Here is a 26,638-nt window from a genome sequence, read left to right as displayed (position 1 = left end):
ACCACCACCACCACACCCGTTTTCCCCCCTTGGTGTCCATACGTTTGCTCTCTACATCTGTGTCTCAATTTCTGCCCTGCAAACCAGTTCATCTGTACCATTTTTCTAGGTTCTACATATATGCGTTAATATATAATATTTGTTTTTCTTTCTGACTTACTTCACTCTGTATGACAGTCTTTAGATCCATCCATGTCTCAACAAATGACCCATTTTCGTTCCTTTTTATGGCCGAGTAATATTCCATTGTATATATGTAACACATCTTCTTTATCCATTCGTCTGTCGATGGGCATTTAGGTTGCTTCCATGACCTGGCTATTGTAAATAGTGCTGCAATAAACATTGGGGTGCATGTGTCTTTTTGAATTATCGTTTCCTCTGGGTATATGCCCAGTAGTGGAATGGCTGGATGATACAGTAATTCTATTTTTAGTTTTTTAAGGAACCTCCATACTGTTCTTCATAGTGGCTGTATCAATTTACATTCCCACCAACAGTGCAAGAGGGTATCCTTTTCTCCACACCCTCTCCAGCATTTGCTGTTTGTAGATTTTCTGATGATGCCCAGTCTAACTGGTGTGAGGTGATACCTCATTGTAGTTGTGATTTGCATTTCTCTAATAATTAGTGATGTTGAGCAGCTTTTCATGTGCTTCTTGGCCATCTGTATGTCTTCTTTGGAGAAATGTCCATTTAGGTCTTCTACCCATTTTTGGATTGGGTTGTTTGTTTTCTTAATATTCAGCTGCATGAGCTATTTATAAATTTTGGAGATTAATCCTTTCTCTGTTGATTCGTTTGCAAATATTTTCTCCCATTCTGAGGGTTGTCTTTTTGTCTTGTTTATGGTTTCCTTTGCTGTACAAAAGCTTTGAAGTTTCATTAGGTCCCATTTGTTTAGTTTTGTTTTTATTTACATTACTCTAGGAGGTGAATCAAAAAAGATCTTGCTGTGATTTATGGCAAAGAGTGTTCTTCCTATGTTTTCCTCTAAGAGTTTTATAGTGTCCAGTCTTACATTTCAGTCTCGAATCCATTTTGAGTTTATATTTGTGTATGGTGTTAGGGAGTGTTCTAATTTCATTCTTTTATATGTAGCTGTCCAGTTTTCCCAGCACCACTTATTGAAGAGACTGTCTTTTCTCCATTGTATATCCTTGCCTCCTTTGTCATAGATTAGTTGACCATAGGTGTGTGAGTTTATCTCTGGGCTTTCTACCTTGTTCCATTGATCTATGTTTCTGCTTTTGTGTCAGTACCATATTGTCTTGATTACTGTAGCTTTGTAGTATAGTCTGAAGTCAGAGAGCCTGATTCCTCCAGCTCCGTTTTTTTCCCTCAAGACTACTTTGGCTATTTGGGGTCTTTTGTGTCTCCATACAAATATTAAGATTTTTTGTTCTAGTTCTGTAAAAAATGCCATTGGTAATTTGATAAGGATTGCATTGAATCCGTAGATTGCTTTGGGTAGTATAGTCATTTTCACAATATTCATTCTTCCAATCCAAGAACATGGTATATCTCTCCATCTGTCGGTATCATCTTTAATTTCTTTCATCAGTATCTTATAGTTTTCTGCATACAGGTCTTTTGTCTCCCTAGGTAGGTTGATTCCTAGGTATTTTATTCTTTTTGTTGCAGTGGTAAATGGGAGTGTTTCCTTAATTTCTCTTTCAGATTTTTCATCATTTGTGTATAGGAATGCAAGAGATTTCTGTGCATTAATTTTGTATCCTGCAACTTTACCAAATTCATCAATTAGCTCTCGTAGTTTTCTGGTGGCATCTTTACGATTCTCTATGTATAGTATCATGTCATCTGCTGTGATGACATGTTTTACTTCTTCTTTTCCAATTTGTATTTCTTTATTTTTCTTTTCCTCCTCTGACTGCCGTGGCTAGGACTTCCAAAACTATGTTGAATAATAGTGGTGAGAGTGGACATCCTTGTCTTGTTCCTAATCTTAGAGGAAATGCTTTCAGTTTTTCACCATTGAGAATGATGTTTACTGTTGGTTTGCCGTATATGGCCTTTATTACGTTGAGGTAGGTCCCCTCTATGCCCACTTTCTGGAGGTTTTTATCATAAATCGGTGTTGAATTTTGTCAAAAGCTTCTTCTGCATCTATTGAGATGATCATATGGTTTTTCTTCAATTTGTCAATATGGTGAGTCACATTGATTGATTTGCATATATTGAAGAATCCTTGCATTCCTGGGGTAAATCCCACTTGATTATGGTATATGATCCTTTTAATGTGTTGTTGGATTCTGTTTGATAGTATTTTGTTGAGGAGTTTTGCATCTATATTCATCAGTGATATTGGTCTGTAATTTTCTTTTTTTGTAGTATCTTTGTCTGGTTTTGGTATCAGGGTGATGGTGGCCTCATAGAATGAGTTTAGGAGTGTTCCTTCCTCTGCAATATTTTGGAAGAGTTTGAGAAGGATGGGTGTTAGCTCTTCTCTAAATGTTTGATAGAATTCACCTGTGAAGCCATCTGGTCCTAGACTTTTGTTTGTTGGAAGATTTTTAATCACAGTTTCAATTTCATTACTTGTGATTGGTTTGTTCATATTTTCTATTTCTTCCTGGTTCAGTTTTGGAAGGTTATACCTTTCTAAGAATTTGTCTATTTCTTCCAGGTTGTCCATTTTATTGGCATAGAGTTGCTTGTAGTCATTTCTTGGATGCTTTGTATTTCTGCAGTGTCTGTTGTAACTTCTCCTTTTTCATTTCTAATTTTATTGATTTGAGTCCTCTCCCTCTTCTTCTTGATGAGTCTGGCTAATGGTTTATGAATTTTGTTTATCTTCTCAAAGAACCAGCTTTTAATTTTATTGATCTTTGCTATTGTTTTCTTTGTTTCTATTTCATTTATTTCTGCTCTGATCTTTATGATTTCTTTCCTTCTGCTAACTTTGGGTTTTGTTTGTTCTTCTTTCTCTAGTTCCTTTAGGTGTAAGGTTAGATTGTTTATTAGAGATTTTTTTTTTGTTTCTTGAGGTAGGCTTGTATAGCTATAAATTTCCCTCTTAGAACTGCTTTTGCTGCATACCATAAGTTTTGGATTGTCGTGTTTTCATTGTCATTGATATCTACGTATTTTCTGATTTCTTCTTTGATTTCTTCAGTGATCTCTTGGTTATTTAGTAACGTATTGTTTAGCCTTCATGTGTTTGTATTATTTACGTCTTTTTCCCTGTAATTCATTTCTAATCTCATAGTGTTGTGGTCAGAAAAGATGCCTGATATGATTTCAATTTTCTTAAATTTACTGAGGCTTGATTTGTGACCCAAGATGTGATCTATCCTGGAGAACGTTCCGTGCGCACTTGAGAAGAAAGTGTAATCTGCTGTTTTTGGATGGAATGTCCTATAAATATCAATTCAATCTATCTGGTCTATTGTGTCATTTAAAGCCTCTGTTTCCTTATTTATTTTCATTTTGGATGATCTTTCCATTGGTGTAAGTGAGGTGTGAAAGTCCCCCACTATTATTGTGTTACTGTTGATTTCCCCTTTTAGAGCTGTTAGCAGTTGCCTTATGTATTGAGGTGTTCCTATGTTGGGTGCATATATATTTATAATTGTTATATCTTCTTCTTGGATTGATCCCTTGATCATTATGTAGTGTCCTTCCTTGTCTCTTGTAGCATTCTTTATTTTGAAGTCTATTTTATCTGATGTGAGTATTGCTACTCCAGCTTTCTTTTGATTTCCATTTGCATGGAATATCTTTTTCCATCCCCTCACTTTCAGCCTGTATATGTCCCTAGGTCTGAAGTGGGTCTCTTGTAGACCGCATATATATGGGTCTTATTTTTGTATCCATTCAGTGAGCCTGTGTCTTTTGGTTGGAGCATTTAATCCATTCACGTTTAAGGTAATTATCAATATGTATGTTCCTATGACCATTTTCTTAATTGTTTTGGGTTTGTTTTTGTAGGTCCTTTTCTTCTCTTGTGTTTCCCACTTAGAGAAGTTCCTTTAGCATTTGTTGTAGAGCTGGTTTGGTGGTCCTGAATTCTCTTAGCTTTTGCTTGTCTGTAAAGCTTTTGATTTCTCCATCAAATCTGAATGAGATCCTTGCTGGGTAGAGTAATCTTGGTTGTAGGTCCTTCCCTTTCATCACTGTAAGTATATTGTGCCACTCCCTTCTGGCTTGTAGAGTTTCTGCTGAGAAATCAGCTGTTGACCTTATGTGAGTTCCCTTGTATGTTATTTGTCGTTTTTCCCTTGCTGCTTTCAATAATTTTTCTTTGTCTTTAATTTTTGCCAATTTGATTACTATGTGTCTCGGTGTGTTTCTCCTTGGGTTTATCCTGTATGGGACTCTCTGCACTTCCTGGACTTGGGTGGCTATTTCCTTTCCCATGTTAGGGAAGTTTTCGACTATAATCTTTTCAAATATTTTCTCAGGTCCTTTCTCTCTCTCTTCTCCTTCTGGGACCCCTATAATGCGAATGTTGTTGCGTTTAATGCTGTCTCAGAGGTCTCTTATGCTGCCTTCATTTCTTTTCATTCTTTTTTCTTTATTCTGTTCCACAGCAGTGAATTCCATCATTCTGTCTTCCAGGTTACTTATCTGTTTTTCTGCCTCAGTTATTCTGCTATTGATTCCTTCTAGTGTAGTTTTCATTTCAGTTATTGTATTGTTCATCTGTTTGTTTGTTCTTTAATTCTTCTAGGTCTTTGTTAAACATTTCTTGCATCTTCTTGATCTTTGCCTCCATGCTTTTTCCAAGGTCCTGGATCATCTTCACTATCATTATTCTGAATTCTTTTCCTGGAAGGTTGCCTATCTCCACTTCATTAGTTGTTTTTCTGGGGTTTTATCTTGTTCCTTCATCTGGTACATAGCCCTCTGCCTTTTCATCTTGTCTTTCTGTGAATGTGGTTTTTGTTCCACAGGCTGAAAGACTGTAGTTCTTCTTGCTTCTCGAGGGCAACCTTTTTATAATAAAGGACCAGGACTTCCCTGGCAGTCCAGTGGTTTGGAATTCATGCTTCCACTGCAGGGTGTGTGGGTTCAATCCCTGGTCAGGGAACTAGGGTCCCCCATGCTGTGCGGTGCGGCCTTTTCCCTTAGTGACATCACGTCCCGGCAGGTCCTGAGGAGACCAGGCTCCTGTTAGAGAGAAATGGACCCCATGATGTCCCAAAGCTGAAGCCCCAGCGGGTCCTGAGGAGACCCGGCTTCTGTTAGTGTGGACTCGACCCCAAGTTGTCCCGAAGCCCAGTCGTCAGCATGGACTCAGTCCTACGTGTTCCAGAAGCCAAAGCCCCAGCGGGTCCTGAGGAGACAGGGCTTCCGTCAGCTGCGCCCGGAGACAATTCTGCAGCTATGAGTTCTTTATATTAGGATACTAACCATTTGTTTTATATGTTTAAATATTTTTCCCAGTCCATTGTCTTTCATGTTTGTTTACAGTGAGGTTTATTTTGCTATACAAATGTTTGAATTCATAACCTCCTTTTCTTGTATGGTTTTGATGCACTAAGAAGTAAGAAGGACCTTCTTAGTATATATGATAAAATAACTTCCCTACATTCTCTTCAAATACTTTTATTATTTTATGAGTCTTTGATTAGTTTTTTTTTATATTAAAAAAAAATAAAATCTGTTACTTTTTTTTAGTCCGTAGAGGGAAGTATGAATGGAAATTTATTTCACATCTTAGCTAGCCGTCACAGTGCCAATCATTATATTAAACTTATCCTTTCCTTTGTGTTCTGGAACTTCTTTTACATAGATACTGGATCTCCTACTTCTTTCCCCATCTGTTTTAATTTTTTCCTCCATAAATTCCACCAAATTATCTTTATCCCCTTCTTTTGAGCTGCTGACTCTCTTTATAAATCCAATGATTTTTTTTTTTTTTTTGCTACTCCACTTGTGGGATCTCAGTTCCCTGACCAGGGATGGAACCCATGGCCCCTGCAGTAGGAGTGCAGAGTCCTAACCACTGGGATGCCAGGGAAGTCCCTCCACTGATTTTTGCTCCCTGAAGCCTACTCACATTTACAAAATGTGCTCTACAAATGTGCTCTGTTCAAAATTAGTGACAAGTGGAGGCCCAGCTGACAACTGTTTCTATCAGCTCTCTTTCCTTTCCTCCCCAGCTTAGCAGGGCAAGTGGTTCTGAGGTGGGAGATTGATCCTTCACTCTCTGCAGTTTACTGCCACTGTCTCCCCCCTGCCCCAACAATCCTCTTTCAGCACAGGAGATGGCTTTTCCCACCTGCCTTGGTACACTTAGGCACTACTATGGGATTCTTCTGCTTCTGTGGAAATCATCCCTACCTCAGCATTACTCATGTTAACTTTTCAGAATGCCATGGAGGTTTTGGAAGGATGGGAGAGCACACATCCATAAGCATACGCAACTACACACACGCCTGTTTGGTGTGATGAGAGGACTGGCTCCTGGAAACAGGGGTGCTAACTAAATTAAGTTTAGTCTCATCTGCTAGGCAATTTTCTCTTTTTCAATCCCCTGATAACAAAGTTCTGCCAGCCAGGTTCCTCCATGTACCATTCACACAATTCTCAGTCAAGCTTCCCAGGCTGTGGTGAAGTTTCATAGGGTAAAACTATTTCTGCTATATTACTAATTGTCTGATCTTTAGGCTACTTATTTGAGAAAAGCTTCAGTATTCCATAAAATATACATTACCATCCAGTAGAATGCTTTTCCTTGACGTACTTTTGTGGCATTATCAACATTAGCATTGGTATACCTGTAGTCATCATTATAAATTGAAATGGTTCAATAAAACATTAAAGAATAATAGAAAAAAAATAGATATAGTTAAACACGTTGGAAAGGGTCATTTAACTGAGGAAAGCTTAGCGTGGTAACTTTGAGCTCACCAGCTGAGAGTAAAGGAAATGACTTCTTACTCTAATAGATGACGGACCTGGAGAAAAATATATAACTGCACTGTTTGGTATTATAGTGAATTCATATGATGATATATTTAATATAAAACTATTTTTGGTAGCTTTATACACAGAACTATAATGAGTCATTACTGCATAAGGCTGCTTTAACTGAGACATACATGTATAAGGAAGAATTGCTTTAGCCATCTAAATTCAAGTAATATTTCAAATTATATGTTTTCTAATTATTGTTTCATAACTTTTAAGTTAGTAATGTCAAATTCTTAGGTAAACTGTTGATGGGTCTTTCATAAAATATGATCAAGGAACTTGAGGAGCAGAAGTTATTCAATATTTTTATCAGATCAAGACCAAACATTTTTAGATACTCTTTTCATACGACAATTTTGATAGTTTTTAATTTGTTCTTTGTTTTCATGAATTTTCAGTCACAAATCCCGCCAAATTTTATTGTAAGTTTATGGGTCTTCATTTTATTTTCTACTGAACATTTAAATGATGTAACATCCAGCACCCATTTACTCATTCTTTGTTCCCCCCTCTTAGAAATCAGTGTGTCACTTCCACTCACATCTTACTAGCTAAAGCAAGTCACATGGTCACTCCTAATTTCAAGGGGGCGACCAGTGTAATTCTTCCCTTCCTGTCTAGGAAAGGGAAGAAAGCTGGAAATATTGTTGAACTTTAGTAATGCTACCACGTTACCTGAGAGGGAAAATGAATTTTTTCATTATAAAAGCTACCAGATTGCTCAAAAAACATTCCTTTAAAAGTGACAAATTTTTAAAGAAGAATCAATCACTTATTTCCCACCTCTGTGAAATATCAGCTATATACAGGTTTCTGGGTTCTCCTCTCCTTATGCCTTTTTAATTTTTTCATCATTGTAATCATACTCTAAATACTGTTCTTTGTACTGACCATCATGTCTTATCCATTTTCTATGTTGCTGTAGAATCATTATAAGTTTCGATTCTGGTGGAATCAAATGAAATTTTTCAATTAAATATGTTCTAAGAATATCTAATAATCCTTATTCTGATTTCAAATTTGTATTCAATTTAATTCTTAACCCTCACCTGTGTTTAAAGAAAACAAACCAATAAACCAGTACACTTCATATCTTAAGTACTTGTAGGAAAACCTGGTCCTTCCTAAAATGCAGATTGTCCATGGCCAAACAAAAAGTTGCTCAGTTCTGAGAAAGTATTACTAAATTCTAAAGGGACAATTTATTCTACCTTAATAAGTAAATAGCTTGAAAATCCTTGAAATAGAAAGAAAAAAAGAACAGAAACCAACTAATAGCATATGATTATTAAATTGCTCAATTAACGTATTATATCTAAAGATGTCCAATTTTTTTTAAAAGATGTCAAATTTTAAGAGAGTATAACAGTTCAAAAAATATCAGTTTTTACTTCATATAATTCTTTCTTACAAAACCAAAAGCTGAGGAAGTAAGAGTAATGTAAGATAATCCTTCAGTTTGTGAAAGTATTTATCACAAGTTCCCTAAGTGAGTTTGAAATATAATAAATACGCACAAATTAAATTGCTTCAAAGCTTTTTGGGAGTGAACCTAAAATAAAAATTAGCAATTCCTGTCCTCAACTTTAGGATGTGGAAGCAACAGGCTCAACTATGAATAGTGACTATGAATAGAAGGCAAGAAAAACACACACACACACAAAACTGAGCCATTGGCAAGAAAGTAGCTTTCAGTTTCTAGTTGTTTAGGAAAAAATCTTGAGAATGCATCAAGGGAATCTATAACACCTGTTACATGAAGAAAAAATGTACATTTAAAGTGTCTTAGGGAATTCCCTGGCGGTCCAGTGGTTAGGACTCCACGCTTCCACTGCAGGGGGCACAGGTTCAATCTCTGGTTGGGGAACTAAGATCCCACATGCTGCATGGGACAGCCAAAAAACTTAAAATAAAAATAAATGCAATTAAATTCTTATTTAAAAAAAATAAGTGTCCTACCGTTTGTCCTTCAATACCACCTTGTTCGTCAACTTTTGTTTCTTCCTCATGAACTGAGTTAGACTCATTTTCTTGTTCTTTATACTCTTCTTGGAGATCTTTGCTGACTGCTGCTTCTACACTCTTAACTTTGTCTTTGCCAAAGTAAGTTACCGTGGAAGTGTGTTCTTGTGATGCTGTTGGAACAGGGTCTAATGGCGTGACATGATCATAGCGAGTATGTAGGAGTCGTAGAGCAATGTCAGATGTTGCTAATATCCTTGGAATTTCAAATCCAATTTGTGTCTCAGCGAATCTGATACTTCTGTACCTGTTAATTAATTTAACGAAAAGGATGAGGCTCTAGAAAATTCTATGTCTGTTGTAAGCTTATACCTAAGCAGTATTTGTCTCCACTTTAATTTCACCACAGTTTTGAGTCCTGACCCATACTTGCTTTCTTTGCAGCATTTGGATCCAGTTGCTCATGTTACCTTCTCAAAACTCTCTCTTGGGATCCATGACTCTATACTCTTCTCCTCCATCTCTGGCAGCTCCTTCTCTGTTTCCTTTGTATGGTCTCCTTCCTAAGCATCCCTTAAACGTTGATGTTACTTGACTCTCCATCCCGAGCCCTTCTTTCTTCTCCCTCTACATATTCTCTCTGGATATTATTATTTCTATGACTTCAATTATTATTTATATTATCAGGAGTGTTTAACATGAGTTCTATGTTTCCTAGGGGAAGAAGCATCCCTGAATGAACTTTAAAAGGTCCAAAAATGCCCTTACATATATGTGAGCATATGTAATAAAGTTCATAAGAGTCTATGACTCCCCAAAAGTTAAGAACTATCAATCTGTACGACTCTGCAAAATATGTCTCCAACTCAGATTTCTCTCAATGCTTTCAGACAGTTGCACTTTGATGTGTCATAGGTACTTCAAACTCAACAAGCCCGACACTGAGCTCATCATACTGACCACCCCCTGCTCTCTCAACATCACCATCAAAGTAAAACAAAACTTGTTCTGCTTCCACTATTCCTTATCTTAGTAAAAGATACCATCTAATTCTCTTCTTAAGCCTGGGTAGTTAATACAGGGATATTCATTTTACTTTTCTTCTTTTAAAATTATACAGATTAATTTTCTTCATCCTTCTGGATCTAACATATTTTACAATGAAAAAGGTTATATTAATATATTGACTCTGATTTAAACCACAGAGTATTTTGTAGCAAATGTAACTTGGAAAATACTTTTACTAAATATCAGAAATAAAATCCAATACTTTCCACTGTCATAGGACTAGTCTTTTCAGAGTTGGGACCAGAACCTAGGCCTCCTAACTTTTATTCAGATCATTTTTCCTAAAACTTGCTGCCATACTAACTCAATTATTTTGAAATGTTTGAGATAAAGCAGCAACCAGTGATCGTGAATTTATCATTATCTCTATCATTCCTCAGAATGATATTACTTTGTTGAAAATAATCAGGGAAACATCACTTAAATTATCTAAAAAATAATAAATATGAAAAGTATTCTTTTTTGAAAGCATTAACAGTTCACAAAAGATAAATTTTTTAAAAGTTTCAGATTGCCATGTAGAGAGCACCTACCACTTCTACTTTTTGGTGGGGAGGGAAGTTAAGTGGGTGAAAAGAAGAGGAAGACCCTGATATTTAGTCAGTGTATATTTGTGCTAGACACCACACTACGTATGACCTTTACACGTGTTAACATTTAATCCTCAGCCCAATCCTATTAAGTTAAGTGATATAATCATTTTACTGTTGATATACTGAGGCATAACAAGGCTAACTAACTTGCCTAAGATAAATGGCAGGTCTCTGAGTCAAACCCCAGGTGGCTGACTTTCTAACATGGGTTTTTATAAGTATGCCATGGTGTAATGTAACAGGCATCTGCTTGGTCATGTGACTATATAATGTCTTCAGACCTATAGTATCACCCATGGGAATACCTTGGATTCTTCTTGAGGTTTGCCCATACATATAAAGTAACATTTTCATCTCGAATGACTTTTTCCATGTTTCCACTGTCCAGATCTGCTAAAGTACTAGCTTGCTGTAAGAGAAAAAGAAAACATTATTAAGATTAGAGGCCTCATAAATTACGCAATTTAGATAAGTTACTTCATCACTTAGGTGTTGGATTCCCTTCAATATTAGAAGAGTAATTTGGGGACTTCCCTGGTGGCGCGGTGGTTAAGAATCCGCCTGCCAATGCAGGGGACACAGGTTTGATCCCTGTTCTGGGAAGATCCCACATGCCGAAGAGCAACTAAGCCTGTGCGCCACAACTACTGAGCCTGCATTCTACAGCTCGCGAGCCACACCTACTGAAGCCTGCGCTCCTAGAGCCGGTGCTCCTCAACAAGAGAAGCCACCGCAATGAGAAGCCCGCTCACTGCAACAAAGAGTAGCCCCCACTCGCCGCAACTAGAGAAAGTCCACGCACAGCAACAAAGACCCAACGCAGCCAAAAAGTAAATAATAATTAAAAAAGAAACCTTGAAAAAAATAAAAAGAAAAGAGAAATTTGGGTAAAAATAAGGTTCAATCAAAATAACAAAGAATTGTTTTTAAAAATTCTCTAAACAACAAAAACATTTACTCAATTAAATGTGCTCCCCATTTACTACTCAGTTTCTCTTACGGTGTCTAAGGATTGAAGTTGCTCCTGTATTCCCAGGTAGCACTTGTGGATTACTCTTAGGTTACCCTTTTCAATTTTAACATTATTTGTGACTTTTCATTTTAACTATACACATGCTTCTTTATCCTTACCTTATTAAAATGTAGATTATGCTACTGCAAAAGTTAGCCTATTTCTGAACATACCAAGTTTACAAAACAAAATATCCAGATGAGTTTTGTGTTTTACTAGTCCAATACTTGATAATCAACATTAAACACACAATTTAAGGATGTTCTTAAGAATTCTTTTATAAAGACTAACATAGCTTGATGCCTATTGCTTAAGATATTAGCTCTTTCAAAGGGCTTAAATAAGTCAATATGTATTTGGTTCCTATAATGTAAAAATTTAAATGTACTGGGAGTTGAATTTATTGCTTTTTTTTTTTTTAAGTGATTGTTCTGGGAATTCCCTGGTGGTCCAGTGGTTAGGACTCTATACTTCCATTTCACGAGGCACAGGTTCGATCTCTGGTGGGGGAACTAAGATCCTGCAAGCTGTGCCAGTGTGGCCAAAAAAGAAAAGAAAAAAAAAAAGAAATAAAAGTGATTGTTCTCCCACACTTTTATTTTTCTGTGACATTAACTTTTTGAAGTGCCCAGGATAATTGCCTTGAAGAACTGTTCCACATTGTGAATTTATCTAGCTGTTTCCTCATGGTTTAACTTGCTCCTCTATTCCCTTTATTTTTTGTACACTGAAAGTTAGGTCTAGGTGGGTTTAATCAGATTAGATGAACAATTTTCGGCAAGAAGGCACAATAGGTAATGTTGTGTTCCTCACATTGCATACTATTAGGAGGCATATGATGTTCTACTGTTAACAATGTGGACTTGATCACTCAGTTAACGTGGTGACTACCCCTATCTCCCCTTGCAAAGTACATTTATCCTAGTCAGTAAGTAATCTGTGGTCTAGTACTTTGGCACTATGAGAATAATGTGTTCCTAAACTTTTCGCCTACTTATTGAGGTAGCCATTGATGATCCTTATCAATTATTACATAGGGGATTGAAAAATGGTTATTATCTTACTGATCATTCCTTCCACATTCATCAGGTGGTATTCTTCAGTAAAGAACTGTTCTCTCTACCTGCCACTCCACTTTCCCCTTTCCATTTTGGAATATCACTATAGACTCATTAATTTTTATTTTATTCAAGGTTCTATAATCCAGAGGTCCCCAACCTTGTTAGCACCAGGGACCGGTTTTGTGGAAGACAATTTCTCCACAGACTGGGGTGGTGCGGGGGAATGGTTCAGGCAGTAGTGTGAGCGATGGGAAGCAATGGGGAGTGGCAGATGAAGCTTCACTCGCTCACGCACCACTTACCTCCTGCTGTGCAGCCCCATTCCTAACAGGCCACGGACCAGTACCAGTCCTCGACCCGGGGGTTGGGGATGCCTGCTATAATCAATTATAGTCATTATTCTTTCTGATATTCAAATTATCCCCAACTTGACCAGTGGGAGCGTCTTTAAGCTAGTCCTGTCTCTTTGGCTACGACTCCATCAGTCTTTGAGTATTTACTTGTTTTCTAGCACAAGATAACTGAAACTCATCTTTCAATAACAGCCTTATCTTTCACTTTCCCTGCCCCAAACTCGAATCAGCCATTTACCACAATTAGACCTGGTTCCTTTTTATGGAATAAAAAAATCTGTTTCATACTGATACTTCCACTACAAATTTAACATTACGGTATTTTTTTCTAATCTTCTTTTCTTCTATATATATTTTTTCTCTTAGAATAAAAATCTTGATTACTAATAATTATAATACATTTCCTTATTGGCTTTTTCTTACAATACAGATAAAATAGGTGCAAAATTATAATATGAATATTACTTCCAAGAATAAACTTAACAATAAGCCTTCTTTACAGTTCTTTTTATAATTAGAACATATTCTACCAAGCCTATAAAGGTGATTGTGTTCTAGACCAAAAGAAACCAAGAGAGAAAATAGCCAAAAGCAAGGTGTGACCTTACATTGTTTTCTCATTTAGAAACCAAAACAAAACAAAAACAGCTATAGAAGATATTCATGGAATATTAGGGAAAATATAAATATGGACTGGATATTGGAATACATTATGGAATTATTATTAGTTTTCTTAGGTATAACAATGGCTCTATGATTATTTGAATATTATCATTAGTGCTAAGATATTTGGGAAAAATAGTGACTACCAGTAATTGTAATCTTGTGTCAACTGATTTATCTAGAGTGTACAGAAAATAAAATATTCACAGTTGCTAAATCTGGATAAATACATGTGCCTTAAATTGTTCTACTGACTTTTCCATAACCTTTTAAGTCTTCAAAAAAATAAAGGACACTGGACTTTACAAATTATATAATATAAAATCTTAACTCTTAAAAAAGTCAATAATAACATATAAAGCAAAATATCACACTTACTCTGAGAAGTATTTCTGTGGCTATGTTAAACTTAAGATGAAGGAGCTCTTGCAGTTCTAGAATTGATCCTTGGTACTGTATTATATTTTTCTCTTGCAAATCATATGATGGAGTTTCCAATAAAATTAACTTCAATTTCTCAATTAACTATAAGTAAAAGTATAAGTAAAAATATAAAGTAAAAATTTACGACGAAAGTAATCTGACACACAAAGAAAAAGTGAAATGGGGGATGTTTTATCACTTTTGAATTGAGGAACACATCACCAGTAAAACATATAAAAATACTTTCCTGTATTTATTCTATTATTTAAGATCCTGGAAAAATAAAATACTTCCTCCTAAAACTTCACTATAAGAATTCTAGGGCTTCCCTGGTGGCGCAGTGGTTGAGAGTCCCCCTGCCCATGCAGGGGACACGGGTTCGTGCCCCGGTCCAGGAAGATCCCACATGCCGCGGAGCGGCCGGGCCCGTGAGCCATGGCCACTGAGCCTGTGTGTCCGGAGCCTGTGCTCCGCGACGGAAGAGGCCACAACAGTGAGAGGCCTGCGTACCGCAAAAAAAAAAAAAAAAAAAAAAAGAATTCTATACTATGTGTAACAGAGCTGTCATTAGCGAGCTGATAGAGGAGGCACAACTTGTTACTACTTAAGACTGTGGAACAATAGAAACAATATGATGAGGAGGAGGAGAGTGAGGAGAAAGAGGAAGAGGAGGAGAATTACTAACATTTACTGAATGCTTACTATTTGCCAGGAACTGTTCTAAATGCTTTAAATGTTTTAATCCATTTCATCCTCATCATAACACTATAAGGTAGGTACTGTTTATTGTGCCTATATTATAGACGAGGAAACTGAGGCAACCTGGTTCCACCAGTAAGGAGCTTGGAAGACGCCACTCAATCCTAACAAGTGAAAAGCTGAACAGGCTGAAAGACCAACCACTATTCTTTGATCCATAAAAGAGGGGAGGACACAGAGCAAACCCCTGTCCCCAATATTGGAAAGACCTACAGGTGAATACAGGGAGTCGGTTTATCAGAGCAGAGTGTCAGGAGCAGAGACCACTGCAGGAACCAGTGCCAGGTCTGTAAACCTGAACTGTAAATGATGAATTGCTGGGAACTCAGGGTGGACAACTCTGAGAGTTAAAAACTCCCGGGGTGGGGGTCTTCCCTGGTGGTGCAGTGGTTAAGAATCTGCCTGCCAGTGCACAGGACACAGGTTCGAGCCCTGGTCCGGGAAGATCCCACATGCCACAGAGCAACTAAGTCCGTGCGCCACAACTATTGAGCCTGTGTGCCACAACTACTGAGCCCGCATGCCACAACTGCTGAAGCCCATATGCCTAGAGCTCTGCAACAAGAGAAGCCACCGCAATGAGAAGCCCGCGCACCACAATGAAGAGTAGGCCCTGCTTGGTGCAACTAGAGAAATCCCATGCACAGCAACAAAGACCCAACACAGCCAAAAATAAATAAAAATAAAAATAAATTAAAAAAAAAAATCCTCCCGGAGGATGAAGTCACGGGAGGGTGAGAGCCCATAGTATTGTGAGACTTACCTGCAGGAGCTCAACCAGGTCCCCACAATAAATATGGGGGAAAGAAATTCCCTCCTGCTGCTGGCAGGAGGAGGGGGAAAGGAAGCATTTTGAAATACGACAGAGCACTCTGTTCTTAACAAGGCTTGATCTCAGGGGAAATTAATTAACTAGAGCCTAACCTGCTGGAATTTTATCAGAGCCTAACTCACCTGGGGGAAAGGAAATACCCAACTCCAGCTGGCTCTAGCTATTCCCTCTCACCTAAGAGGGGATAAGAAAAATTAAAAACGCTTGTGAAGTTCACCATCCAGAGGCATAGGCTTACTTAAAGACTGAGACCTAATCACAGGACTACAGAACTCTTCCCCTCTCCCAACCTGCCTCACCACCACATTACTAAAGGCTTATTTACAGCAGTTCTTTTTACCCAGTACATCATGTCTGGCTATCAAGAAAAAATTACAAGGCATACCAAAAGGTAAAAATCACAATTTGAAGAGACAGAGCAAACATCAGAATCAGAAATGGCAGGATATTATAATGATCAAACCAGGAACTTAAAACACCTGTTTTTAATATGCTAAGGGCTCTAATGGATAAAGTATTCAGCATGCAAGACTAGATGGGTGATGTAAAGCAGAGAGATGGAAATCCTAAGAAAGAACCAAAAAGAAATGCTAGAGATTGTAAACACTGCAACAGAAATGAAGAATGCCTTTGAAAGACTTACTCCTTAACTGGACACAGCTGAGGAAGGAATCTCTGAGCAAGAGGATTTATCAACAGAATCCTCAAAAGACCAAAAAGCAAAGAGAACAAGGACTTAAAAAAACAGAACAGAATATCCAAGGACCTTGGGACAACCACAAAAAAAAGGAAGCACACACATAATGGAAATACCAGAAGGAAAAGAAAGAGAAAGGAACAGAAGAAATATTTGAAGTAATAATGACTGAGAATTTCCCCCAAACTAATGTCAGACACCAAACCACAGATCCAGGAAGCTCAGAGAACACCAAGCAAGATAAATGCCCAAAAAACCCCTATTTAAGCATACCATTTTCAAAATACAGAAAATCAAAGATAAAGAAAAACTGACAGCAGCTAAAGAGAAAAAAACACCTTACCTTTAGAGGAACAAAGTTAAGAATTATATCCAACTTCTCAGAAATCACACAAACAGGGAGAAAGTGGAGAGATATTTAGAGTGTTGGGAGAAATTAATGTACAGCATGATCAAGGAACAACTAATAGCAAAATTTAATTTTGAACACTGACATAGATAACATACAGAAAATTTCTAAATTAAGAGAGATAGCTGAGTAGTATGGGCTCAAGCCAGAAAGCTGGGCTTCCATCCTTGCCACCTCTTACCAGTGGTGTGATTTGGGCCAAGTTATTTAACATCTCTGTGCCTTGCCTTCTTTGTTTGTAAAATGGGGATAACGGTGCATACCTCACAGGGTTATTGGGGGTAATTCAGCAACAACATGAATAAACTGAACCAGGCTGAGAAAGCCTGGCATAGTAAATATTATGTAAGAGTTTGTCAAATAAATAAATTTGATAATTTGGAACTTGGTGTTTACCATGCGATCACTGCTATCCAATTCTTTCTGTTCATCTTGTGGCTTCCTGCTTTAGTTTACTATTATTATTGATTACTCTACTCATCTATCTCCTGTTTTGTTTCACTTATCCTTTTTTCATCTTCCCTACTATTCATTACTTCTGCTTCTGTATCCCACATTCATAACAGGAAGGTGTCACATCCAGCTCATCACTGGTGAACTTTAGTACTACTTCCTGCTGCCTTCCTGCTATTCAAAGAGCAGCAGATTCCTGGACCAGCATCACGCTATGGCAGCCTCCCTGGGAGAGAGAATATGCAATGGCAAGAATACTGTATGATGAATCCATTAGCATCCAAATACTTCATGGGAGGCTCTTTGGAGTCTTTGGAAAGTCAGAGTAATGCCCATCTAAGGTCTCATAGGGGACCGTAAGCAAGTCACAACCCGTTTCTTCATATGTAAAATGAATCTCATAAGCTTGTTTTCCAGATTAAATTAGGTGAGCAAGTTATGACCTTAACAGTCTGGAGTTATTCCATTTTATAGCAACATGGAGAAGAAGTAAACCACAGTGACAAGAAGCACAACATGGCAGAAATAGAAACAAAAAGCATTAAAGGATAAAAGGACCAAGAGGAGTGAATTCCTTCTAGTTTCTAATATTATGTAGGTGTGTCTAAGTGTGGATTCCTTTCTTTGTATACTAACTTGGGATTTGTTGGGTTTCTGAGGATTCTGGAAAATCGTCAGCCACTATCTCTTTGAATATTGTCTCTCCCTCCTTCTTCTATATCTCTCTGTCTCCTTCTGGTACTCCTTGTCAATATACATTTAGTCCTTTTTGCTCCATCATACATGTCTGTTAATTACTCTTTGATATTTTTCATCTCTGTATCTCTCTGTGCTGTATTCTGATAAATTCTTCAATCTAACTCCTGACTCACTCACTATTAAGAATTCTCAGTAGAGACATTTTTGTTTTCCCTTCATTAAGCTAAACGTGAGCCAATCAAGCTCTTATCATCTCCCTTTGCAAAGCAGGTTTTCCCCTATTTATCCACATTACCTTTTTGAGGCTCCCAGCCATAAAAGTGTCTCTGATCCAACTTGCTACCTTCCTTATACCCTAGGCTTTGCCTCCTGATTTCCCTTTAAACCAGTGCTAAGTCACCAGGGGTTAACAAATAGACACTCTCTGGGAGGCCACTGACTTTGAGACTTGCCCACTTTTCTGAATTGTTTTATGGCCTCCAAGATTCTCCTTTGCCTTCTTTTGAGCTAGGCAATGGATTTAAATGTCGTTAAATTTTTTTCCCTAGCATTTTTAAGTGCATTTGTAATGTGGTAGTTCCTCAGGTTAGCCTATCCATTCTATTTGCAGAAACAGAAGGTAGAATATTCTTATCATCTTTGTACTTCCAGTGCTTAAAAGAGGTGCCTGGCTCACAGTTAACATTAAAAAAAATATGTGTAGTGAATCACTGAATAGTGCACAATTCTGGCTGAGGATAAAATCATACATTTTTGCACTTGAGTTATCTACATAAATGGATGCAACTTGATATTTTCTTGAATTAGATATTCATACAGTTACTATTTCACATTTATGTTAGGCTGATCTTACCTAAGGTGGCAAGAGGTTTTTAGGAGTGGCAAAAATAAAAAAGGAAACAAAAAGATGAGCAAATATGTTTCTCCACAGCCAAGGAAGTAGTAGTGTTATTAACTGAAAAATACTTTATTTAATTTATTTCTAGTTTTAGAGTCAATATCAGACAATTGTAATTTACATAATTTAAAATTACAGAATAATACTTACTTACATTTAGCACTAGTTTACTCTTCGCAGTCACTGCCTCAAAAGTCTCATTGGTTTCCTCTTTCCACAAGCTAATAAAAGTATTAATTTCTTGGGATATTGAAGGATCAGGACTCCCATTACATTGAATGTAGTGTTTCCACTGTGGAATAAAAATGTTTGAAGGTTCACACTGATGAAAATTCAACCAAAGATTAAATTACTTCTTTTTTGAAGCTTATAACCTTGTTTTCCATATTAGGCAAAAAACATATTACGACTTTAGTTACTTGAGATATCTCTAAAATAACCAAATTCCTCTTCATCAAAATAATTTAAAAGCCTCAATATTTCAAATAAATAGAAATTTTATTTATTGTCATATTTTTAAAAAAGTATTTATGAGTTGATTTAGTTTTGCTTTCCCCTCTAATCATATAGCTCCTGTAGTTACAAAAGCCAACACTTGAGCTAATTTCTACTTCTCAAATGACTACTAATTCTTAACTGCCACTGTCGTTTTAGTATTAGTCCTTCCATTCATTTTGTAGTCTACACAAATTCTACATTTGTAATCATATTGTACTTACAATTTTTTTGCTTTAAATTATACTATAATCTTTTACCATATTATTACAGTTTTTCCTTTTTATCCTGATAATCATCTACATTGTTTCCAAAGTTACACTGTTTGGAGCAACACTAGATTGCCTTAGGCTCAAACTTTTTTTTTTTTTTTTTTTTGGACTTGAGAGAGCTTTTTTAATGGAGCTTTTTATTAATTAATTTATTTTTGCTGGGTTGGGTCTTCGTTTCTGTGCGAGGGCTTTCTTTAGTCGTGGCATGCGGGGGGCCACTCTTCATCACGGTGCGCAGGCCTCTCACTATCGCGGCCTTTCTTGTTGCGGAGCACAGGCTCCAGACGCGCAGGCTCAGTAGGTGTGGCTCACGGGCCCAGCCGCTCCGCGGCATGTGGGATCCTCCCGGACCGGGGCACGAACCCGTGTCCCCTGCATCGGCAGGCGGACTCTCAACCACTGCGCCACCAGGGAAGCCCAGGCTCAAACTTTTTATATTTTAATTTAGGATAATTTCCTCAGTATAGATTCCCCCAAATTAAATCAGAGTAAAAGGATATAAAAATTTCAAGGATCTTATTACTGACAAATAGATTTCTACAGAGCTATATGAATTTACTTTGCTACAAGCAATATGAGAGAGATTTGTCAGATTAGAGATTTTTTTACAGACAAATTTAAAGTTTCTTGTTATTTAAACAGATATTGGATTATAACTCCCTCTTGTGGTACAAAAGTATTAGCTAAATAAATAAAATCAGTCTTACCTGAGAAAGCATTCTACTGTCTCGTTTCAATTTCTCTGCTTCAGGAAAACATGCCTCTAATAAATAAAGTTCTTCAAGCTCTTCATTTCTTCTTTCTAGATCCTGTTTCATAGGGATAGATACATTGATATCTTCTTTAATTTCAGCTTTGTGTTTCATAAGTAGCACCTAAAATTTACTTGACAAGTATTTAATTTCAAGATGAATACTACAATCAGTTTAAATGTAACTGATACTTCCAAAAGTTTTCATGTGGAACAGTGGTGTGCGAAGTGTGATCTGCAGACTCCTGGTGGGTCCCCCAAACTTTTTCAGGATCTGTGAGGTCAAATCTATTTTAATAATAATACTAAGACTTTATTTGCTTTTTTTGCAGTGTACACATTTGCAAGATGGTGTAAAGCTGCTGGCGCCTTAGCGCAAATCAAGGCATAAGCTATACTAGTGGTCATATTCTTCGGGGGAGAGGGGTGATAGCAGTCAGTTTCACATAAGAATGATCTGATGAAGAAGTGAAATGTATTTTTATTAGATGTCAAAACTCAAGTATATGTCTTTTTAATATTCCGTGTGACAAAATGGGAAGTATGCATAGAGCACTTCTGCTATATAACAAAGGACAATGCTATCTTCAGAAATAAACATTTATGCAACTATTTGAGTATTCTGGCAGCCATTCCGTCAAAAATAAATGAATTGAGCGTGTCACTTTCAGGAAACAACCCAAAGTATTTGTTGCCAGTGATAAAATTCAAACTTTCAAATAAAAATTTGAATTTTAGAAAACCCATATCCACCACTATGGAGCCTGACAGTTTCCCAATCCTTAAAAACTTTTCTGATTTGACTGGAGATGATACTAATGTATGTGATTTGTTTTTTTTGGGGGGGGATGATGAATGATAAAAATGTGTCATCATTTGGAAGCAAATAATTCAGTGAACCAATTTTTTCCAAGCAATCAATGTATGATGTTGCAAAATCATGCATGGAGAAGAATATCCACAATTATCTGAAAAGCTGTTACAACATTCCTCCTTTTTCCAACTACCTATCTGTGTGAGGCCAGATTTTCTTCACATATTTCAGTCAAAACAACACATTGTAATAGATGGAATGATGAAGTAGGTATGAGATCCAGTTGTCTTCTGTTAAGTCAGAGATTAAAGAGATTTATAAAATATAAACAATGCCACTTATTTCCCTAATTAAAAAAATATATATATAAGTGTGGTGATGGATGTTAACTAGACTTATTGTGGGATCATTTCACAATATATACAACTATCGAATCATTATTTTGTATACCTAAAACCAATACAATTTTAAATGTCAATTATACTTCAATAAATATATATATATACTGTAATTGTTTTTTAAATATGTTAATGTATTTACTTTTTATTCATGTTTATGTTTAACAATGTTTAATCTCTATTAATATAATAGATGTTTTTAAGTTTCTGTTTTAATTTCTAATATAGTAAATATTGATAAACATAAACAAAAACTCCTTGGGGATCTTCACTTTTTAATAGTAATGAGGTTTTGTCCTGAGCTTAAAATATCACAGAACTACTGATCCAATAATGAAAAATTCTGGTGAAAAAGAGAAGTGAAATTTTAAAAGGAGAGGTAGAAGTTGAACATTTTTGGGTCCCTATTTAATTACTTATACAACAGATTGAGAATAATAACTTAATGGTTACAAGCACGGGCTCTGAAGCAAGACTACTTCTGTCTAAGTCCTGGCTCTGAAATTTATTAGCTGCTTAATCTCTCTATTCACCAATTTCCTGATCTGTGAAATGTGGGTAATAATTTACCCACCATAACTTTATGGTAGGATAAAATGAATTAAACCAGTTCATATAGGCCTAAATATTACTGGTAGCTATGGGGGAGAATGATGTTAAATGGCCAAACAGATCTGATAGCCACATAGTTTGTCTTCAGTAATATTAGCATTAATGTTTATTTACTTTTGCTTCAAGTTTTCGCAATTTTTCTTTCTCAGTTCGTTGTATTTCAAGTCTTTCCATTTCTTCTTTTTCGTATTTCACACGGGCTTCCTCTAAAGAACAACAACAAAAGAAATTTTCAGTCTGTTTTTTTCTTTTTTTTTTTTAGTCTGTTTTTAAGCACTTAAAATTATTTCAAATATTTAAGATGTAGTAATGGTGGAATATTTGATAGAAGTCACAACATTTACTGTGTGGTAGAAATAAAACTGCTAGATTTCTTTCAAAAAAGTAACATGACTCTCGGACTTCCCTGGTGGCGCAGTGGTTAAGAATCCGCCTGCCAATACAGGGGACACGGGTTCAAGCCCTGGTCCAGGAAGATTCCACATGACCCGGAGTAACTAAGCCCATGCACCACAACTACTGAGCCTGCGCTCTAGAGCCCACAAGGCACAACTACTGAGCCTGAGTGCCACAACTGCTGAGCCCGCGTGCCACAACTACTGAAGCCTGTGTGCCTAGAGCCTGTGCTCTGCAACAAGAGAAGCCACTGCAATGAAAAGCCTGCTCACTGCCACAAAGAGTAGCCCCCGCTCTCTGCAACTAGAGAAAGCCTGTGCACAGCAACGAAGACCTAACTCAGCCAAAAATAAATAAATAAAAATAAATTTAAAAAAAAAAAGTAACATGACTCAAAATTTCTGGCTCACAATGATATTTCTCTTCTCCAAAAAGTTTATAGCAATCCAATAATGATTTTAATCAATGAAAAATGACAAATCTATCATGGGTAATTAAGAGGTAAAATCTTCAGAAGATTTCCATAATCTTGTGACACCTACATTATCAGAAGTAATTTTTTTTTTTTTTTTCCAGTATGTGGGCCTCTCACTGTTGTGGCCTCTCCCGTTGCGGAGCGCAGGCTCCGGACGCGCAGGCTCAACGGCCATGGCTCACGGGCCCAGCCGCTCCGCGGCATGTGGGATCTTCCCGGACCGGGGCACGAACTCGTGTTCCCTGCATTGGCAGGCGGACTCTCAACCACTGCGCCACCAGGGAAGCCCAGAAGTAAGTATCTTAATCTTCCCTTGCTTTCACTATTAAAAAACAAAATATGAAATATATGTTGAAGAATATGAGTTTAACCCAATATAATAAAACATTCACCAAGATGTAGATTCTGATACTGTATTATTATCGAGTCACCTAAAAAAGATTTATATGATTATACATTAAAAAATCAACATGGAAACTAAGAATCAACACATGTTCTTCATGCTAAAAGCTACAACCATCTGAAATATTCAGATTTTTTTTTAACATCTTTATTGGAGTATAACTGCTTTACAGTATTGTTAGTTTCTGCTTTATAACAAAGTGAATCACTTATACACACACATATATCCCTATATCCCCTCCCTCCTGCATCTCCCTCCTACCCTCCCTATTCCACGCCTCTAGGTCATGACAAAGCACTGAGCTGATCTCTCTGCTATGCAGCTGCTTCCCACTAGCTATCTATTTTACATTTGGTGGTGTATATATGTCAGTATTACTCTCTCACTTCGTCCCAGCCTACCATTCCTCCTCCCTGTGTCCTCAAGTCCATTCTCTACATCTGTGTCTTTATTCCTGTCCTGCCCCTTGGTTCATCAGAACCATTTTTTTTTTTTAGATTCCATATATATGTGTTAGCATATGGTATTTGTTTTCTCTTTCTGACTTACTTCACTCTGTATGACAGACTCTAGGTCCATCCACCTCACTACAAATAACTCAATTTCGTTTCTTTTTATGGCTGAGTAACATTCCATTGTATATATGTGCCACATCTTTATCCATTCATCTATAGATGAACACTTAGGTTGCTTCCATGTCCTGGCTACTGTAAATACTGCTGCAATGAACACTGTGGTACATGACTCTTTTTGAATTATGGTTTTCTCAGGGTATACGCCCAGTAGTGGGATTGCTGGGTTATATGGTAGTTCTATTTTTATAAACTATTCAGATTTTTAAAGTGACTTTTTATTATTTTAAATGACCAAATTTTCATTAATTTCTTGCTAGTGTATATTCCCCATATTTAATTTGAGTTTCAGAATTCTTACTGCACAATCAGTACCAATGCCCTTAATTTAATCAATAAGTATAAACATCTTATACTTAATTTAATTAAGATAGGGTTGCCATATTTAGCAAATAAAAATATAGGATGCTCAGGTGAATTTGAATTTCAGATAAACAATGGACTCTTTTTTTTGGTTCAAGTATATCCTAAACATTGCATGAGGCAAATTATCCCAAATTATCCACTGTTTGTCTGAAATTCAAATTTAACTAGGCATCCTGTATTTTAACTGGCAACTCTCCTTCAAGATATATCTGAAAATGATTGGCGTGTACTAACAGAAATTTCTGGGTACCCTTTAAATAGTAAATAGCTATTATAAAACAGATTAAATTCAAAAAATTAAAAATTTTGAAAATTGTTTTTAAAAAGTACTGACTGGATGACAGAAATACAAACCTATTGTTAGTATTACCTGCATGTGACAATAGTTACCACTGTGTGTTTTATACCTTCCTCCTTTTGTCGTTTCTCCTCCTCCTCTTGTAGCTGCTTCAACTGGTCGGCTTTGGTGATTCTCTTTTTCTTACTGCCAGACTTAATAAAGGCCACAAATTTTAAAAAGGTTATTCACATGTACTCAAATTACTTAAAAACACATATCCCTCAACTAACAATTATGAAAAACACTTTTACTTTCATGAATCCAGTCTTCTACTCATTCAAATAAGACTGCCTATTAAGTGCAAAGCCTTGACTCAGTGTCTTGAGGACAAAGTATGGAAACAAGTAGGAAAATTAACATATAAATTATTCAAAGGCAAGAGTGACAGTGACAAGTATATACAAGTTAATTCTCTCATTTTCAGTTTTCACATCTTTAAAGTGGTGCTAAATAAAACCTCATTTCATTTTTGTAAGGATTAAAATAAAACGTAAAAATATCTTTAACACTGCTACATGTCTATAAAAATTAAAGATATTTTTATGACTAACAGATATAGAGTTATTTTGCAAGTTTGAAGTAAGGCCAAATTGTTTTCAACAGCTGGGATCAAGTAAAATTTTTATAGGGTATCTAGTATTAAAGTTTGTGCCCAAACGATTTTAACATTCAGATATGAGAGGAAGATACTCCAAGGGGGAAAGGCAGGCATAAAATATGGAGTTGGGAGAGCACTGGATAGGCCCTAGGAAAACCCCAGGAAGAGGTAATGATGGACATGAGAATGGAAAAGAAGGTTGGAGCCTATGCTGTAGAGATTGGACATTGTGCTAAAAGAATTGGAAACCCCCTAGAAGTTTTCCAGGTCTGTGGCTATTATCTGGAAAACAAACCTGGTGTTAGGGGAAAAAATGATTGTAAAGATGATACATTTTGGCTACTATTAACAATAATTAATAAAGTCATGACAATGGAAATGCAGATGGGGGATGGATCCAATAAATATTTTATAAGCTAACTTATTTGATAATGATTAAAACTGGAGACATGGAGAGGAAGGAGTCAGAGAAGAATCAAAAAAGAAGAATAGTAGTCCAGAAGATTCAAATTTGAAAGAGAAACTGTTTAGAGAAATTTAATTAGTATGAAGTGCTGGTGGAGAATCCAGGCAATGCTTGCAGGCTTTGAAACTGAAGAACTGAGATGTAGCCAAGAGATCAGGGCTACAGAATACAGATTTGAGAACTATCTTGGTGATGACTGCCTCCCATCCATTTTCCCTAAGGGAGAGTATGGAAAGAGAAGTGCACCATCTAAATTTAGGAATCAATTGAGTGGTTAATCCTAGGGATACATAGACTCTTGGATGACCACCTGCTCTTTTTGGCTCACCTACTGCAGGATGCTCCACTGGAGTCTCCAATACAGTAGCCCTATCACTTTTTCACCATTCATCAACCCCCACATACTGTCACTTCTTCCTTAACCTGGTTAGATTTCACAGTTCATCACATAATCACTAACTTATATATCTCTGCCTCCCCTATTTTCCTCTCCCTCTGAGAAGCTCAGCGGGCAAATTCCTAGTTCTAGTTAAACCCAACTCTCCACTTATTCTGAGCTAGCAATAGGAGCAGCTGGACCTTGCCAGAGAAAACTACATGAGCTCAAAGTTGTGAACACACATTTTAAACAGGCTCTAAGCACCATACAGCATTCCTATTGCTATTTCATTCTCTTCACTCTTCCAAAATCCTCTCCTCTTTCTTACTCTCAGCTGTTGACTTTACATCACTAGAAGCTTTTAAGAATACGCTACTTTACACACCAGATCTTTTAATCTACCTCTACCTTTGTCTC

At 36.8% G+C, this 26,638-nt stretch overlaps 1 protein-coding gene across 7 annotated transcripts in view; it reads right to left on the bottom strand.

The window, feature by feature from the left end:
• Positions 1-26,638, bottom strand: part of CASC1 (cancer susceptibility 1) — a 75,687-nt gene that overhangs the window by 34,470 nt on the left and 14,579 nt on the right. For 3 of the 7 annotated variants that reach the window (XM_032644235.1, XM_032644241.1, XM_032644236.1), the window contains 7 exons: positions 24,846-24,930; positions 22,281-22,372; positions 20,299-20,400; positions 18,979-19,116; positions 14,033-14,179; positions 10,871-10,974; positions 8,902-9,211 (listed from right to left, as the gene is read on the bottom strand). In XM_032644235.1, coding sequence (XP_032500126.1) covers positions 8,902-9,211; positions 10,871-10,974; positions 14,033-14,179; positions 18,979-19,116; positions 20,299-20,400; positions 22,281-22,372; positions 24,846-24,930 — 978 coding nt within the window. Of the gene's footprint in view, positions 1-8,901; positions 9,212-10,870; positions 10,975-14,032; positions 14,180-18,978; positions 19,117-20,298; positions 20,401-22,280; positions 22,373-24,808; positions 26,345-26,638 lie in introns of those variants that run through there. The other 4 variants (XM_032644238.1, XM_032644239.1, XM_032644237.1 and 1 more) reach the window with 3 other exon arrangements.

The sequence above is a fragment of the Phocoena sinus genome, chromosome 10 (genome assembly GCF_008692025.1).
Source record: "Phocoena sinus isolate mPhoSin1 chromosome 10, mPhoSin1.pri, whole genome shotgun sequence".
In the NCBI taxonomy this organism is placed as follows: domain Eukaryota; kingdom Metazoa; phylum Chordata; class Mammalia; order Artiodactyla; family Phocoenidae; genus Phocoena; species Phocoena sinus.
The sequence above is the reverse complement of the archived record's forward strand: the minus strand, read 5'-3'. Positions and strand labels throughout refer to the sequence as shown.